The 19,156-nt window shown below is 43.6% G+C and overlaps 1 protein-coding gene across 5 annotated transcripts in view; it reads left to right on the forward strand.

The window, feature by feature from the left end:
• RGS8 (regulator of G protein signaling 8) overlaps positions 1-19,156 on the forward strand; it is a 43,115-nt gene that overhangs the window by 4,432 nt on the left and 19,527 nt on the right. The window contains exons 2-6 of one of the 5 annotated variants that reach the window (XM_030818784.1): positions 7,209-7,322; positions 8,411-8,484; positions 10,387-10,515; positions 13,173-13,274; positions 14,111-14,175. In XM_030818784.1, the coding sequence (XP_030674644.1) occupies positions 10,490-10,515; positions 13,173-13,274; positions 14,111-14,175 (193 nt within the window). In that variant the 5' untranslated portion in view covers positions 7,209-7,322; positions 8,411-8,484; positions 10,387-10,489. Of the gene's footprint in view, positions 1-2,432; positions 2,501-7,208; positions 7,323-8,183; positions 8,293-8,410; positions 8,485-10,386; positions 10,516-13,172; positions 13,275-14,110; positions 14,176-19,156 lie in introns of those variants that run through there. The other 4 variants (XM_030818783.1, XM_030818785.1, XM_030818782.1 and 1 more) reach the window with 4 other exon arrangements.

A 19,156-nucleotide genomic window follows, 5' to 3' on the forward strand; every position in this document is an offset into this window, starting at 1 on the left:
TGGAGCTGAATTTAAGAAAATAGGCTATCTCATGGAGACCAGAGACCGTAAGGACATGAACCAGGACCATGAGGACATGAGCCAGAGCAGTGGTAGCAAGGATGGAGGGGAGGAGACAGATTTGAAAACTATGAAAGATTTAATCAGTATGATTTGGTAATTGGTTGTCGACAGGAGACGAGAGAAAGGGAGTTGCCTGTAATTACTTTCCTATTTCTGGCTTGAGTTACTCAGTAGATGGTGGTGCCAGAAACTGAGATCAGCAATTCCAGAGGAAGCCAAGGTTTATATGTGTGTGTAGGGGGTGCGGGTCGGGTGGGTGGTGGGTGTGGTGAGGGTGGCAGATAAAATGGGCCAAGAAAAGATGGGAAAATGATGTGTCCATTATTTAGATATATTTGCAGTTGTTGGGCCTGTAGGACATCTGAGGGGTATGTTCAGCAACTCAAGGGCTGTCGGAGTCTACATGATTGGGAGCTATTGGGGTCTACCTGTTGGGAGAGGGGCTAGAGTTGGAGAAAAATATTTAGAAATGGTCAATATACCCAATGTAGTTAGGACTATGGGCAAGGATGAGATTGCCCAAGTAGCATGCAAGGTGAGAGAGGCAGGAAGCTAAGATCGGAGAGGAAAGAAAATACCAGTGTTTATGGGGTGGACAGAGGAGGAGGAGCCAGCAAAGGAGACCAAGGGGAAGGGCAGCCAGGGGAGTGTAATGTTTGGAAGTCGAAGGAGAGAGATGCAAGAAATGAATGGTCACCATGGCAAAGGCAGCAAAGAGGTTCATAAAGACAAGTACTGAAACATTTGCACTTGGACCTCACAGTATGGAGGCTGTGTTTCGGGGGAATAGTGGAAATGGAAGCCAAATGGCAAAGGGGTTAGGAGGGGATAGGAAGTGAGGAAGCAGAGGAGACTCTTTCAAGCAGTTTTGCTGATAAAAGGAGAAACACCCAAGGGTGTTTCCCAAGGGGAATTTTTTTTTAAATAAAAGAGATGAACATTGTTTTTGTTAAGTGCAGAATAACATATGAGAAAGAGAAAATAAAGATAGAGTTCATAAAGGAGGGTCCATGGGAAAGGATAGGTGGAAGGCCACAGGAGGAAGAATTCACCTTAAATAGACACATCTGAGAGCAGCTGGAAGGAGGTCAGGGTGTGTGTAACATGGATAGATTAGTAGGAGTTGTTAGTAAGTGAAAACAGGTCCAGGTATTTCATACCTGAGGCCTTGATGATCTTGATGGGACAGGAGATCAGGTTGTGAGGGTGTGAAGAGTTGTGTATGTTGCATGAGCTCTCTCTCTCCACTCTACCTTCCTGCCCTTCAGCTGCCCTCACAGAAACTAGTTGGCCACTGGAAAGGTCATTTATAAAACCTGAGTTCAGTGTTTAAGGCTGTGATCATAGTAGGAACAGAGAAGGGCTGGGGAGGTGAGCAAACAGTCTATCATTTGTCTCCTTGTCCAGTGTTAACGTATGGCCCTGCATTCTGCCTGTATAGATGGGCAGCTCAGCAGTGGGAACAAAGGATATGGCTGGATTCCACCCAGGAACTCTGAGTTGGAGTCCTGGCTATGCCTCTAAGAAATGTGACATTGGACAAAGTCTTCAAAGTTTAGTTTCTGTAGGTGATGTCTAGGAGTTATACCCATTCTAAACCTCTGTGAATTTTAGCACCTGCTCCCTAGGCATAAAATAGTAGACTTTTCTTAAAATGGATGTATTCAAGGGGAGAAAAACTTACAATGAAAAATGTACAGAAAATCAGGTTCCATTCAAATAGTCTCCTACTTCTGTATTTCAGTTTTCTTGCACTTTGTTGGTTTATTTTACTGAAGCCACACATTGTAGGCACAATTTCAAATATACACAAGTCAAGAGAACAGAACAACGAATGAGTCCCTGTGTACCTACCACCCAGCTTCCCACCCAGGATGATGTTGAAGCAGTTCATGATAGCATATCGTTTCAACTATAAACATTTCAGAGTATACCTCTAAAAGATAAGGTCTCTTAAAAAAAGCCTCGATATCAAAATTGCACTATAAATTAACAATAATATCTTAATACTATTAAATATCCAATCAGTGTTTAGATTTTCTCAATTGCACTGTATTATTTTTAAAATTTTACATTTGAATCAGGATTCAACACAAAGTCCATGTATTACATTTGGCTGAGGTGTTTCTTAAGCTTTATTTTTAACCCCGATGGCCATTGTCTGCAAGGCAGCACTATGTAATCCTCTAACATCTCCTGATTTTGTTTCTTTCCCTCGCTGTTTCTATACCATTTCATTTTAGGAGACCTAAGGAAGAATTGCAGGCTTAGATACCAAAGCCTCCAAAATTTAACTTTGAAATTTCTTTCTAGACACACTTAGAAAGGGGAGTATAAAGATAGTGAATAAAGAAAAGAGGCTGGCAAGAGGAAAACCCTGCAGTGAGCGGTGAGGAGACAAATGAATGCTCAAGAGGAACAAAAGGAAATGAGAAAGGTAACAGAGACTTACGTAACCCCCAGCCACTGAGCAGCTCGAGAATCGTTACAGATGTGCTATCTTATACATTTTTGTCTCACCTCAGTGAGCAGGTGGTAAAAATATGAATCTTTAAATAATGGCATTCTATTTATATAGCACCTTTCCCCAAACAGCTTATTAAATAGCTGAACAGACATCTAAGTAATCCTCTATGTAAAATGAGGAAGTAGTAGGAAATTTAATTCCCATTTTACAGATGATAAAATATAGTTGAAAAGACTACGAATAATGATAAAAGTGGCTCACACAGGACAGCTATTTGCCGTTTGTCAAGATTTGTGATGAAGACTGCATTACATTATCTAATTCAATCCTTATAACAAGACTATGACGTTGCTATTGTTATTATCTTCATTTTATCCATGATGAAAATGATACTCAGACAGGGCGAGTAGCTTGCCCACAGTTCTGGATCTGCTCTTAATCTGGAAAATTACGGAGTTGGGGTTGAAGCTCAGGGCTGTCAAATCCACCACTTTCTTTTCCAGTCAGTCTAATCTCCACTAAATCAGGAATTTTTTTTTCATCTCCTTGCTCACTGGCAAAATTCCATTTAAAGTGAAGCCAAGATCATATTCAAATATAATAATAGGGTGTGATGTACTGGAATTTACAGGACATTTCCCCCACAGACTTTCTCATTTCTTTGCATATAATCACCCTGAAAAATAGACCGGGCAGGTGTGTTAATTTGTGTTTTACAGATGAGGAAATTGAAGTTGAAATGTCTTGGTGATGTTAGTTGGTGATTACAGAGCTAGTAGAAGCAGTTAGTGTCATGGAGCTAGTTAACTGCAGAGTTAGTACCAAAGGCCCTTTCTTCTGATTCCAAATCCTGTGCTTCTTGGTTTTCTTTGCAAACCTCATGGGCACACAGCTTTAGCTGCTGACTTTTCTCCACATCCCCTCTGATGTTCCTTATGAGGAGTTGAGTAGCATTATTACAAATTAAATATGTGGATGCTTGAACTGATGAACAGGAAATGAGGCTGCTAATGCTCAGAGGAATGAGATAGAGGTGCATTTTTTAAAGTAGAATTTTGGGCCAAGTGGCCTCCTTCTGTCCTGCCCTTCCCTGTGTCCTTCCGGTCTCCATGGAAACCCTAAATCAATGCAGCATATGTTGATTCATGTTTCTACTGTTACTAGGAAGCTACGAAGTGGAAATTGCTTTTAAAAGATTTACGGAAGAGCTTTAGCATGTTGACCAGAATTCAAATCTAATATCCAAATGACTGTTTTATTAAAAGCTTTAAATGTGGTATTATCCTAGGTGGTATGTTGATTAGATAAACACACAGGGGCATTTGGCAATAAACCTCCTCCTCCACTCTCATAGCTTTTTAAAATATTATATTGCAGATTTAAACTCCCTTTATCTTCAATTTAATTACGTTCTCATGGCCTGTGTGACAATGCCAGGTGCTCCTTTTGCTCTTGATGAATTCCACCCTGCCCTCACCAGGCTATTGGGTTAGTTTGCAAATGCCTTATGTACCTGTGCAGCTGACCCTGAGTGTCATTAGCATTCTGTTGACTTCAGTCTTGACCAGAAGGCTGCAGAAGTCTAACATGTTTCTGCCATAAAGAATCCTCGGCGATTTTTCAGATTTTTTTTTCATGAACTCGAAGTCAAATTTAGCCGACGTTTACTCAACACCTGCTCTCTGCGAGGTAATGAGAATTAATAGTAAGGAGAGTAAGTAAAAGAGTCTGTCTTTTTGGAGCACACAGTCAGTTGAGAGGCTCAGAAAAGATAAATCTCAAGAATAAACTATGCCCGTGATGTGGGCTGTCAGAGGGCCTTACAGCAAGGTGGTGCTATTGGGATCGAGGGGGTTCGTTCCTTCTGATTGGGAGAATTCTGAAAAAGGTTTGGAAAGGAGAATTTTTAGCTTGAGGTAATGGGTTCAGGTAAGAAGCTGAGAGTTAACAGGCAGATCAAGGGTGGGGACATTCCGGGTGAAAGGGACAGCAGAGGAATCATGCATGTTTGTGGGATAGAAAACCTGGACAGGCAAATTGGACAAACTCATTGTCAGGCAGGACAAGGAGCTGCAATGGAGCCCATCAAAGATGATTGCACAGATGATCCACTTTATGGTATCTGTTCAGTGGTACTCTGGTGGTAGTGTAGTGTGCAAGAAGGTTTGTGGGTGGGCAGAGAAAGAAATGCGGGCAGGGAGATCAGTTATTTAAGAGAGGGCAGGGGGTTGTGCAGGTGCTGGGGGTTGAATAACTTCTCATATGGCAGCATCAATGGATGGGAGGGAATGAAGTTGAGAAATATTTCAAAAATATGACAAGATTTAAAAACCAATTTAGGAAGGGAATGGAGAAAAAGAAGCCAGAAATGTCTGTACTTGTTGGGGTTAGGATTAGGCTTAGGGTCCCTTGTGGGACTGGGGCCAAGTAATGTCACAAGTAAGCACAGGGAGCCCAGCAGGAATGGAGGATGGGGGAGAGTGATTGTTTAGAGACAGTACAGCATGCAGAGTCTGTTTAGAGACAGTATAGCGTGCAGGGTCTGAGATGTGAGGAGCTGTCCAGCAAACCTCTGGAAAAGCAGCCTAGAGCCGAAGAGGCAAGATTGAAGCACTGATTCTGGAGAGGGGTGGTGGGTGCCTGGAGAGGGCAGGGCTTCCCAAGGGGAGTGAGTGTAGACTGGAAAGTTCAGAGTGGGGCAGGACAGCCCAGAGGCAGGAGCAGGGCTTGCAATCACTGTGATCCTGTAAGAAACGTGAGTTGTGGCCAGTTGAGATGTCCCGTGCCAACTGCAGCTAGCAAGTCAGGAGCAGTAGCTGGAAAAGAACACAGACCTCTACATTCCTGGGCCAGGGCTCTAAGCCTGGGGAATGCAGAGTCCAAGGTGATAAATTCCTTTCTCAGGAGCACTTAACTGTGCTTGCCTTTTCTGTTTATTTGTTTCAGGAAAGAAGACAATGCTAGAATGCTTTACTTTATGTTCAGCTTAATTCTCCTCCCTGAAATTATGCCCTGGTCTCTTTGGAAGATTATGCTGGTGTCCTCTTGTGAGAGGGGCCTGCACTAGGTCTGTGCTTCTCAAACTATGGTCCTCTGTGATTACTTTTTGGCATTTAGGAGTGTTTTGATTAGAAAAAAAAAAAAAGCTTGGACTAGTTTTAATGTTCCGTTTCCTTGTGTTATTCATGTCCACACACTTTTGTCCCTCTGCTCTTTATATTCCTGTTCTTTCTTCTACATTTTTCTTGTTTACTATAGCTCTTTTTAAACATTGGACTTATTGGCTTCCTGTGACTATATTATTTTTCCAAAGGCTAATTGAAGATTCTGATGCCTGCTTAATATTGATTAGCTTCCACTTGCGACGCAGGCCCATTTGAAGCCCTGCTCTCTTTCCTTGGGGCCTTTACCCCCTGGATACTGGCTGGGGCAGCATGAGATTTGGGGGAGGCCTTTGTTCCGCTGTTTTACTGCTGGTAGGAAGTGTCCTATGATGGCACTACCTTTGTGTTAAAGCGAGGAGCAGAGCAGAGGCTGGAAGCATCAGGTTTGGTGCTAGATACCAGCTCTGCCACTTTTAAATGACGCATCTCTGTGTCTCCATCTGTAAAAGGGAGATGATAAAGGTGTTGGCTTTGTAAATTTTTCCTGAAAATTAAACAGATAACTCAAATGCGATGTTTGGCATAGTGTCTGGCACATACTAACTGCTCATTTAACATTAGCTATGTGGATTCACCTTATTCTATAAACGTATCTTGAATTAGGGGAGTGCTTATCAATGGGCTTTTATTCACCAGTTTATCTGTGTACCAGTTTCTTATGGTGCCGTGTACCAAGAAAATGTCCAGAAATGAAGGGTTCTCTTTCTGCTTAAATTCTGAACCCCAATTAGCAACAGGGTTCAAGAAAGGGGTAATAAGAAATGAGAAACTTTTCTTTTGCATCTCATTTTATAACACAAAGTTCCCTTTCTTTAATAGAGGGGCACTGTGGACGATATCAGAAAGAGACAATGAGTCACTGTGGAGGCAGCATCGGAATTTTTATTTCATCTTATCATCAGGCAATGAGTAGTTGCAGCAGAATCATTTCACCGAGAGAATTCAGGTTTTGCACCAACAGATCTGGCCAGAAAGACTGGGTTCTGGTATGAGATAGTAGAAAGAACTCTGCTGTTAAAGTCATAAGACTCAAATTCTGGTCCTTGTGCCTCCTCTGGCACGTTGGGTTGCTTTGATAAAGGTACATCACCTTTTCTGGCCTCAGTTTTGTCATCTGTAACATGGGAATAATAATACCCTCTCTGACGATGGCATAGGATTGCTGAGTGACAATACATGAAAATGCTTTATACATTTAAAAAGGTTTAAAAAATCGAATTCATTTCCATTATTACAAAGCCGTCACTTTCTGTTGAGATTTCTGCTGCCTTCTGGGTTTCAGAATGGTTTGCAGCAATGGCTATGTGTCTTTGGAGCTAGTTCCTGAGTGGGAGTGTAGACTCAGCCTTAGCGACCTAGAGCATAATGAGAAGACAAGCTTTCTCCCAGGGCAGCGGTTTGCAAACTTTAGCGTGCATCACAGTCACCTGGAAGGCTGATTACTGTCCCCAGAGTTTCTGATTCTGTAGATCTAGGGGTGGGGCCTGAATATTTGCATTTCTGATACTTCTCAGGTGATGCTGACACTGCTGGTCCAGGGACCATGCTTGGAGAACCACTACACTAGGGCAAGCAGGAAGAGAGTCCTCCTTCTGGAACTGAAGCAGGCAGTGTGAAGACCCATGTGGGTAAGGGGGTTTGGAAGAAGAAAGAAATGGAAAAGACAGAAAAATAGGGATCATGTGCAGATCAGGCAGAACAAAAGGAAAAGTCTCACTCCATAACAAATGCAAGTAGGGGGAAGTTGCTAGGTGATGGATGAGGGAGAGAGGTGAGTTTCTACTGTAGGAAAAACCAGGTGAGAGGCAGGAGCATACAGTTGGAAATATGCATGTTTGGGAAGGCAGAGGAGGTGGAAATTTCTCATTAAGAAGTGGGGAGTGGTGTGGTTGGCACTGGTTAGGGTGGGAGTGGAGATGAGCTGGGGGAGAAATGCCTCTGTAGAGTAAGGGGCACAGCTGAGATGTGGCAGAGAGGGCTAATTTCAGGGCTGTGTGGCTTGGCTTGGTAGTGCAGCACAATAGAAATTGGGAGAAAGGGGGTGGAATTTAGATGTGTGACCTGCCCTGTAGCTTTCTTGCTCTCTGCATTTATCACATCACATCACACCCAGCAAGACAGCCCCCCTCCTCCTGACTCATTAGGAGATTTGATTTGGAGTGGCTCCTGCTGTCAGCAGCTGTCTGGGGCAAGATCTTTACACTCCCCACTCCCGGTGCAGCAGCCAACCTTCAGCCAGCAGCGGGGCTCATTAGAAGAGGGCCCCCTGGACACTTGATTTTCAGCTCACTGGTGACTGGAAAGAGTTAATACCTATTCTTTGCTGCCCCCTGCACAGCCTCTGGGTGCAGAGGGAGGCAGCTGTGGGCTGTGGGGACTTCTCCCTGAGCTGCAGCCAGAGGAGCTTCAGGTTAGTGAGGCTGAGCTCAGCTCAGGGGCACCTTCTGCATCCTGCCAATGAGGATGGGCGTGCAGACTGTGCCCGGGAGCTGAGCCGCCGCCCGCTGGGTGTAGGCTGCTTCAGTATTTACTGGATGTGACAAGCAGAGAGAAGAGCTTTCAGCGGGGCTGCTTGCTGCCTGGCTCAAGTGGTGGGAGGTGTGTTGTGCATGCCTGTGTGTGTATATGTGTGTGTGTGCGCCTATGTGTTGATGCACACATGCCCTTCACTCGCCGAGGATTTGACTGCTAAAAGAAAGATCTACTTTTTCCCCAGAGCGCCTTAACCTGCAGCCTCTCTGACCATCCAGTTGGCAAAGACCCTCAGGCCATGAGGACTGGCCAAAGACAGTGAGTATTGCTTTTGCTTTTCTCTTTCTTCTCCGGGGTGTCTGTGTGCACCGATTGCATTATCCATATTTAATTAACTTGCCTCTTCATGCATATTGATTGCTTTCTTCCCTCGGAGGCTCTAGTTTCTCTCCCCCTCTTGGTAAATCTTTGCTCTTTGCTTTTAACCTTTGTTTTTTCTTTGAGTATCCTCTCTTCCCATTATGTCTCATCCTGTCTGCCCCAGACGCACCTGTGACTTGATGCCCACCTATGAGGGCACATGCACTGTGGGGGCAATCACACCTTTGAACTTCCTGGGCTTTGGGTAACTCCTAACTCTCAGAAGTCCAGGGCCAAATGGGATAAAAGCCCTGAGGTGGTGGGATGGGTAAGGCAGCTAGGTCAGAGTGTCCTGCTGATTCTTATTTATTGGCATCTGTGGCTGAGAGCATCAGATGGGTAGTGGAGGGTCTGAGCAGCAATTTGGGCAGCGCTGGATTTGAAGGAGAGAGACAGGCATCTGAACAGCATGGGCAAGCCAGTGTGGGCTGGCAGTGGGATGGGAAAAGAGACAAGGCAGGGACAGAAGGCTGGGTGATCCCCTGCCCCAAATGACCTTGCCTGCGATATAGGTGGGTAGTCATCTCTGGTTCCACTTGGCTCTAGGATAATAAAGGTCCCTGCATGGGTTTCCCCTTCCCCTGGGGCCATATCCCACAGCAAGAGGCCTAGGTGCTCCAAACATGACTTCTAGGGACCGTTACAGCTACAAAAGCTTTGATTTCATGACTTCTGGGGAAGCAGGTGTAAGCCCGGTTAGAAGAAAGATTAAGGAAATGTCCCTGCAGCCAGGGAACACAATCCATGACAATGGACCTTCATACATAGTCTAACTAATTTTTTTTCTAGTTTTAACAAAGCAATCTTTTAATTTTATTAATTATAGTATTATTAAAGAAGCTATTTTTAAAAAGTACTTGTGAAATAGTCGCGGTAATATAAAAATAATTTAAATGGTGTAGCTCACATAGGAGTCTTATCTATCTAAATTAGGTTCCTTTTAAAATGGGTTCTATGTTTGATGTCAGAGTTCCCCAGGGGAGCCCTTTATGGATAGGCTGCTCTCCTCACGTATTTCTTCCTATCAGAGGTCTTCTGTGGGAACAAAGGGTTTGAAGCACTGAGAATGGGACCCTCAGGAGAGGAAGACTGTAAGTCAATCAGCTTTCAACCTCAATGACCCCTGTCTTCCCACACTCATGTCCTTCTTGCTTCGCGTCAAGAATAGGCCAGTCCCAGGCTGAGGAAGGTCATGTAGGCTCCATATGGGCGAGAAAGGGTGACTTGCATATTCATTTCTTCAGCCTGCACCTGTGATCCCTGCAGAGGAGCAAGCCTGTGTGGTGACGGTGCCTGACAAGCCTCTCTTGGAGTTCCTCCAACCTCCCTCCCACTCCCACTTTCCCGAGTCTCCATGCACTCCCACCTGGGACAGGTGCCCTTGGAGGGAGGCGAGAATCAGAGCAGCATCCAATCAGATTATTTTGGAGCAAGTGCCGACCCCCTCCTGCAACCCCGCTGGCTGGTCACTTGGGCCCCACTTTAGTAAGAGAAAGAGAGCAGTAATTTTTGGTTTGCTAGGCCCACGCCTCCCCTGAGGCACACGTCCCACTTTATATTTGATGGCCAGTGGTTGGGGAATCAGGAACTCCTAACCAATAATCAACAACATGAAGCCACCAACAATTTGTTCTTGTCCATCCTTGGTTTGTCGCCCCTGCTAAGGACAAGTGGACATTTGTGGGGCTGGGGGGATGTGTGTGGGGAGGTGTTCCGCTGGTGGAAACCTGTCTGAGAGGAAATGTAGTGCAGTCAGATGAGAGAGGGTGGCCCCTCTTACAGCAGATTCTTTGATTTTAGGTGAGAGGACGTGCAAGGGTAAATTCCTGAGCCCCGCAGTCTTATTTCCTGCCCTGACGTCCCTGCATACCAGCCCAAGGGTTAACCGTAAGCGGATGCCTGTATGGCGGCCTTACTGATGCCACGCAGGTAATGAATCAATGGCCTGTTTTCTTGCCCCTGACCCTTTCCTCTTTTCTCCACCTTGTCACCCCCTCTGTTATTTGAGTCTGGCCCAAGCCTTCTGAGCCTATGCGTGGTCTACTTGCATCTGTCCCCATAGGCCTCCTGTGTGAACTGCACGGTTCTTGTCTGTATGCCTCTTGCAAAGTTGTGGCCTTGCAAGCAGGACCTGCCTTAGCTGAAGCCCTCACATTGACTGGTGAGACAGCTTGGCAGTGACTTATGGGGTGGGATGAGGGACTGTGCATGAGCTTGTATGGAACAATTTAGGGATCTCTGTGAGTTACTGGGATAGGGGCTGTAGAAAGGAGACAGTTGAGGGAAAGCCTCGTTATTTTTAAAAAAGTATCCTTAACCTTTGACTCCTACTTCTGCCCTCATTATCTCAGACCTAGCTAAGAAGATTATAATTGAGGTCTTAGCTAGAAAGATGAAAAATAAAAACCATTTTGTCCCAAAGAATATTTTGTTGAAGATTTTTGCAAACTATTTGGGAGAATCACAGTTGTCTTGGTAACAAGCAGCATCCTTTACACTGGTCCCTGCTGAACCTTGTTAAATGGCTTGCGTGGATTTGCCATTTTTTGAAAGTCCTCTTGATTGCTCTTTGAGGGCAGTGACCTGAGTGTTTTATGATTCATGATCCTGAGGCACGAGGAATGAACCAACTCACTGAAAGTTGGGCTTTGGTCTGTGGGGCAGCCTGAGCAGGACCTTAACTTGAATTCATGGAATGTGATGACTCGAGGGCCCTTAATCAGCTTCTCCCAAGGCGTGCTGTCAGACACTCTGCGATTTTCAAGCGTGAGTGGACACATAAGATGCCCGCCGTCGCAGGAGAGAGAATAGCAGTAGCCAATGTTTGGAAATGCCATGAAATGGATGGCTTCACAATGCGGCCTGGCTGAGATTCAAGGTGGGAGCAGGGGACGTGCAGGCCCCAATTTTTTGCAGGAGAGAGGATATTTCTGGGAACTTGGATGTTCCAGCCCTAGGAGGCTCTTCAGAGATGTGCTGTAGAATACAAATGCTGTCCATCCCTGCCAAATATAATACCATCCCAGCAGACATTTCTTGGATAAGATTTCTGTGAACAAAGACAATTACCAGGGATGAAAATCCATTTGAAGTAAAAGAGATTGAATTGGATGACCTCTAAGGTCTCTTCCCACCCCCAGGAAAAAGAGGAAAGAAGGCTAGGCCAGAAGGACTCCTTTCAACATGCAGAATGGCATCTTCTAGGACTATTTCTGTGGCAAATTTTTGCAAATGTGCAAGCGGCACTTCCTTTTTCTAAGTCACTCTTAAGTCCTGATTTGATTATACTAAACATATCCCACTTACCTTTGCCCTCAACACAAGGAGTTGTCATAGTTAAAGGTCAGGGGTCAGCAAACTTACTCTGTCAAGGGCTAGAGAGTAAATATTTTTGGGTTTGTGGGCCATATTGTCTGTGTTGCAACTACCCAACTCTGCCCTTGTAGTTGAAAGCAGCTTTAGACAATTTGTAAACAAATGGTGTGGTTGTGTTGCAATAAAGTTTTATTTACACAGACAGGCACCTTTTCAGGGCTATAGTTTGTCAACCTCTGATTAAAGGTTAGCAAGAGGCTAGCTGGGCATGGTGGCTTGGGCCTGTAATCCCAGCTACTCAGGAGGCTGAGGCAGGAAGATCACTTGAGGCCAGGAGCTTGAGACCAGCCTGGGTAATATAGCAAGACCGTGTCTCTAAAAAAAAAATTAAACATATTAAAAAAATGTAAAGTGGTACACAGAGACTAATGTTGGGAGTCAGAAAGAGACATTAGAGTAACTTCTCACTGGATCTGTTATAAGAGATAACTATTTAAGTACCTGATGTCATTATATGGGTCCTTTGGAAAATAAAACATATGAGAAATGTAAACAAACATGTTAAAAATTTAATTATGCTTATTGAGATAAGCCGAAATGTAAATAGGAATACATGAGCTTAGTTTGGCAAGCATAAGAACTGACAAAGGGGACATTGGTTCTTAATTGCTGATTGTACCAATTACTCTTCTCCCCCTGCAGGCATCAGTCCTATGGGTTGACTATAGCTAGATTTGTGGGATGAGTGGGGAGAACTTGAGTTGGAACCGACCTGCCTTGAGGCCCCCTACTTTGTGCTTAAGACTCTGATATGCACCCTGCACCCTGCAAACATCCCTCTGCTCCTGGTGTGGGTACCCCTTCTGGGTCTTTGCAATCAGGAGCTGCTGCTGCTGCTGTTACTTTGCCCTCCTTGTGGAAAAGCAAAACGTGGATTGTTATTTTGTTATCACTGTATTTTCTTTCCTTACAGAGAATCCTAATTTAGAAATTCTTCCAAGCTAATGACCTTCATTGACTTACCACCAACTTGCTGTGTCAGCTTTAAAAAGCATTAATCCTCTAGGGGGTCGGGTAGGGTACCTATGACTGTTCAGGTAGTTATTGATTCTCTAGGTGGTCTCTTCCTGTTCATGAAGTCTTCAGAGACCACCTGGGGAAGGGTGGGGGCAGTGCTGGCTCCTGTAGCAGCAGCTCCAGGGGCCCTGTATAGAGCTGACAGCTGTGATCATGAGAGTTTCCCCGTCCTTCTGCCCCTGTGCTTGTTGCAGGAACAAAGGGATGAGGACTCGACTGGGATGCCTGTCTCACAAGTCAGACTCGTGTAGTGATTTCACAGCTATTCTTCCAGACAAACCCAACCGCGCTCTCAAGTGAGTAGTACGGCCACGTGCCATTCCCTGGGTAATACAGCAAGTCATATAGCTCACTTCTTTAGTGAGTTGCTGACCTGATGAGCCACCGGAAAAATCCTGTCTCTTGGCAGCTCCTTTTATATCCCCGGACGTGAGTGAAAGGAATGTTTATTTTCCTTTTCAAAATGTATAGCTTAGTGATCTCAGAATGGGAATCCTCTTTTTTTTTTTTCCTAAGAAAGCCCTATCATCCATCACTCATAAAACTGTGGGTGGCAAAGGATACTTCTTGGTTCTACTTAGTTGTCAATCTGAGCTCTCAATTTGGAAATAAATGTTCAAACTTACTCTAAAAATATGCTTAGATTCAAGTAACCTGAATTCAGAACCTCTTCTGTGCTGGTGCTGTATTAAATGTCATAGATGTTACCTTGTGTAACCCTCACACAACTGTGTAATGGGCATCATTATCCCCATTTCAGAAGTGCAGACATTTAGCTGACAGTAAGAATGGAGTCAGGAGCTGAGTCGAACTTTTCTGACTCTAAGACTGTTTCTTTCCATTGTGTTACCTCGATACCTTTAAATCATGTACTTACTTAGCTTTGTTCTTTAGACTAAAAGCCAACAGACAAAATTCACTGAATTCCAGTCTTGAGGTTTTTTTCATCAGTTACTTAAGAATGTACAAATTTACAGTGACAGAATTGCAGGAATCCAGGTATAGTCTTCATCTGCTACCCGCACCCCTCCCCACATTTTTCCAATTTGTTTTCTTGAGCAAATCTTAGTGGTTGTTGAGGGCAAGGAGGTTATTTCAGAAACATTCAAGACAGATGTTTCTTTTTTTCTAGAAGATTATCCACAGAAGAAGCTACGAGGTGGGCAGATTCCTTTGATGTGCTTCTCTCTCATAAGTGTAAGTAGAATTCAGGTCATATCATGACATGGCAAATCATCCATTTAGTGAGAGATGTACCATAGGCCTGTGATGATTCAGGTATGTACTAGGTGTTCCAGACCTCTGTGGGCCCTGCTCTCACAGAGCCTCCTGCCTAGAGGAGCATATAGAAAAGAAAAGGAATGATTTAAATGCAGTGAGATGAGGGCCTTCTTTTCTGTTTTCTGGGTTCAAAGTATGATCCCAAGAAGCCTTTGTATTCTCAGCAGTTTTAGCAAGAGAGAGTTTAGCTTAGGGGTTTGGAATGATGGGCTCACTTGGGAATGAGAGAAGCTAGGTTCCAGCCAGATCTTGCTTGTAGAATTGAATGGCTCCCTGCAAATTATGGGAGAGTCTTGGGCTATGCATCAGTCAAATGAATATTTTGTGCATTTTATTATTCACTTGAGTTGACAGTTTTTCAGTTTTATTGTTGCTTTTTATTTTGAGGGTTTGCTATCCCAGCTGCATTTTACCCCTCAATTTCTTACTGAGTATACATTTTACTGGAATACAACTTCTGCTATCCTTCCTTTCCCATGTTTCTCTTCCTCATCTGTAATGCCTTTTGTTTCCCACAAAGGCAGAAATAGTTGTGCATATTGTGGTGTGGAGAGGGCAATTTGATGTCAGCCAAACTTTTCATCTCTTGCTTTTTCTCATTATGTGCAAGTTCAAATTCAATGGGCTTTGAAACTGGTGGCATTTAATACCTGGGCATGGCAGAGTAGGAGTGAGGAAGAGGGAGGGGTTTTGTGAAGAGAAAGAAGGCTTCAAATAGACATTTCCTGCTCCTTTTAAATATGTCGCAGTGATATTAGAAGCCCTAACTGATCTGGGAACAGAGGGCTGCTTTTAGTCTGGAGTAGTGTTTCCACTTAATTGGAGAAAATGGTTTGGTACAATTAAATGAAAGGCACTGGGTGGGAGTCAGACCTGCGTTCTTGATTTTGACTCAGCATTGTTACTAAGTAGTTGGGTCGTCTTGACAGAAAATCTCAGTCTTCAGATGTCTTTAGAAGTGATTTTGCTTTCAATTTGATGAGCAGTTCCCTCCAGCTATGCTGCTGATCTGGATAAACTAATTAATAAATACGTTTGAATAGATTTTAAAAGGAAATGCAAAATCTAAGAATAGGTACATATTGTAGCAAGCAGTTTTGTGAGACAGTCACTTTAGTTTTCTGTGGATTGCACTTAGGAAGGAAAATAAGACAGCATAGATATAGCATATGTAACATATGGCTACACCCCAAACAGCAAGCTTATGTGATGAATTTGCCAAGGTAATGACAAATGTATAATAATATTTAGGATTTGCAGTAATGCTATTTTTTTTAATGAGGCTATTCTGACTTTTTTCCTGGAGTCACATTAGGCTAAACAAGTGTCACTACCAATTTACGCCTTCTTTTCTGGCTGGATTTCATTCAAGGTCATCTTGAAGTTTGGTTTCTATTTTAGCCTCACAACTGACTCAGTTCAAGTCCCTGAGGCTGTTTCCTCATTCTAAAATGGGGATGGAGATGCTTGCTACCTGTCACTGAATATGAGAAATTTAATAAGAGGACACCTTTCATTGATTTCGGGTTCTCTAATTAAAGGTTCTCTACTTAAAGGTATTTTGTAAGGATATGGTGGGGTTTTTTTTAAAATGATACTTTTATTTGTCAAATGCAAAATAAATGTGCCTTGAGAATAAGATTACAAATTTTGCTGCCAATTATTAATATTAAGCCATTATGGTCAGAGTTTATGGTGGTGAAATTAGTGATAGGAAGCTTAGGATATATTTAGATTGCTGCAGTAGCAAGACCTAGAAATGTAAGAGGTTTAATTTTATTTGTCTGATTTGATGACTTTTAAATCTGAAGACACTTGGTTCTGCTTCTGTCAGGGATGCTTTTGGTTTTCAGGAATGCAATGACACTTTTCTGGGATGGAGACTCTGATAAGGAGTTACAAGCTGACAGGTGCAGTGGCTCAGACCTATAATTCCAGCGTTTTAGAGGCTGAGGCAGGAGGATCACTTGAGGCCAGGGGTTCAAGGCCAGCCTGGGCAACATGGCAAGACCCCATCTCTAAAAAAATAATAATTCTAACAAATTATCTGGATGTGGTGGCATGTGCCTGTAGTCCCAGCTACCTAGGAGGCTGAAGTGGCAGGATCACTTGAGCTTAGGAGTTCAGGGCCAGCTTGGGAAACATAGTGAGACCCTGTCTGTACTAAAATAAAATAAAAAATCAGTGGAGTGTGATGGTGAATGCCTGCAGTCCTAGCTACTCGGGAGGCTGAGGCAGGAGGATTTTGCTAAAGTCCAGGAGGTTGAGGCTGCAGTGATCTGTGGTCACACCACTGTACTCCAGCCTGGGTGACAGAGTGAGACCCTGTTTCTTAAAAAACAAAACAACAAGCTGACACTAGATTGCTTCTTTATAAAACTACTGCAGAAATAGGCTTTTTGAACTTTGAAGTTTTGTGATCCTTCTTGGAGTCCGATGTTCTGTTTATATTTCTGTTTAGTATAGAAGTAAAAAGCCAGTGGAGTGAATGTCTTTGAAAAGAAGGGGTCTTTATTCAGGAGTCACTGGTAGAATTTCAAGCTTTTAGAATTTGAACATGTACTCCCCTGTGAAGGCTATGGAGCAGTCAGCCCAGGTTATCTTGAAGGATGTTGACAACTTTTTGAAAGTCTAATTAATTTGGGTTGGTATTGTGACTCAATTAGGGCTGATTAAGCTTTTCCAAAGGGATCGCACGTGTGCTGGTCTCTTAGGAGGGGCAGTGTTGATCAGAGGTTTGTGGAGCTTGCAATTAAGACAATAACATGTCCTAAGAAGTGAAGAGTGAAGAATCCCTGAATGACTGGGCTCCAAAAAAAATGTACATGAGTCTAGAACCCACTCCGTGGTAATTCTCTACATGTAGGCAGCTGTCCCCCTTAAGATTTCTATTTCAGAAAATACAGATGATTATTACCCTCCCCCCCATTCTCAATCTATAGGACATCTTTGCCATCCCTGTTCTGTTGGGTGTTTTGGGCACTCATTTATGTTTAAAAAGATGTACTGAGTGCTCATGATGTGCAAAAACTATGGTAAGCAGCTGGAGGAGGGGAAGCACAAAGATGAACAAGGCACAGTCCATCTCTGGTGGAGAATGCAGCCTCTGAGCGAACAGGCATGCATACCAATAACACAGGAAACAATGCAGTGTGCTGACTACACGCTGGGTGGCCTCAAGATTCCAAATAGAATCCTGACATCAGTGCTCCTCTTCAATTCCGTCTTGTCAATATTAGAAGACCTAACTGATCTGGGGGCAGAGGCTGCTTTGGGTTTACAGCATGGTTTCCACTTAATTGGGGAACGTGCTTTTGGACAATTAAGCAAAGAGCATTGTCTGGTAGTCAGATCTGTGCTCACGATTTTGACCCAGCTCTATTACTGGATATCTGGATGATCGGGATGGGATCTCTCAATCTCTTAGAGATTCTGTTTCTTCATCTATACAATGAAGGATCTGGAGTAGGAGGTGGTGTCAGAAGCTGGATCCAGGATGCTATCTGTAGCAAAGAGAGAGGCTGGGCAATAACCAATCACCTTTGGCAGGTAGTTTGACTCAGCGCTGCCCGCAGGGTTATATAAAATACTGCTTCAGAGCTGAAATAGCTCCAGCACCGGTAGAGGGGCTATGGTGCCTGTGTTAAAGAGCTTCTCCTCTCCTTGGCTGAGCACCTCATAGGCTGAAATCTCAAGCCAAAGAAAGCAACTTTGCTATTTTTTAAACCTTAGAATTTAAAAAATCTGGAGGGCAAATGTTTGGAGCCATTTTATTTCCAATTATATTTGTTTACAAATGCCATACAAAGTGGAAGAAGCACCCATGGGGGTCCGGGAAGTAACCACTAGCTAAGGACTCTTAAAAACAAACAAACAAACACTAACAAACAATGAAATTGAAATTGCTGATGGCTTCATTAAATAGGGAAGGATTTCTAATGTGCATTAATTTGGCATCTTTTTCCTGTTCACCAGTAACAATTAGGCTCCATGTCTGTGAGTTGTGCTTGTAGTCTGGCCCTAAGAGTGTGTGTGTGTGTGTGTGTGTGTGTGAATGTGTGTACACTCAGGAGACTTTCTGCTCTGCAGCTTATACCCAAGAGAGCAAAGGTTCCTCATTTGTGGAAGATCTTTTCTGACAGGTCGCTGGGAAACAGGCACAAAATCGTGTGTATTCTTCTTTATTCCTCACGAGGTTCATGCAAACGTTTTTTATTTGTTTAGCTTTTAGTGGGACATTAAGTCCTGAACTCTGAGTTGGTGCTCACTTCCTCCCCTTCATTCTCTTTCTTTCCTTCCTGCCTTCCTCCCTCCCTTCCTTCCCTTATTTCTCCCTTCCTTCTTGCCTCCGTCTGTTCTTTGATACTTTTTGGACATAAAAAGTTAGATTTATTCCAGTTTTAAGGTGAAGGTGAAGGCAAGGTTCCCTCCCCTTTCCTCTCACTTCTTATGTGTGACCACACACTTGGGTGAATGAGAACCTCACCCCAGGCATTTATTTGGTGTTTAGCCTTGTTTCGCTGTTTGCACGGAGCACGGAGGGTCTCCCTGACCTATCCCACCAGGCCCAGGGGATGCTGGGTTAATGGATAGTACAGTTAAAAGCTCTTCTGCATTTGCAGAGCTGTTATCTATTTCTGAGAACAGGATACCCACGGAGAAACTTTTAGTTTTTAAAAATTAGCCCCTTTTGAGATAATGGTTGAGATATAAAAATGTAATGACTGGAGCTGGTCACACAGCAACCGAGCAGAAGACCCCAAACAATCAAATAAACAAACATTAAAATTATCAATTCATGAAATTTCTTAAACTATTCATCTAAATGGCCTGTAGCTCTAGAACATATAGTTGAACAGTCAGGCTTCCATTCACTGCACAGCCCTCCGCACATCCC

The sequence above is a fragment of the Nomascus leucogenys genome, chromosome 9, assembly GCF_006542625.1.
Source record: "Nomascus leucogenys isolate Asia chromosome 9, Asia_NLE_v1, whole genome shotgun sequence".
Classification (NCBI taxonomy): Eukaryota; Metazoa; Chordata; class Mammalia; order Primates; family Hylobatidae; genus Nomascus; species Nomascus leucogenys.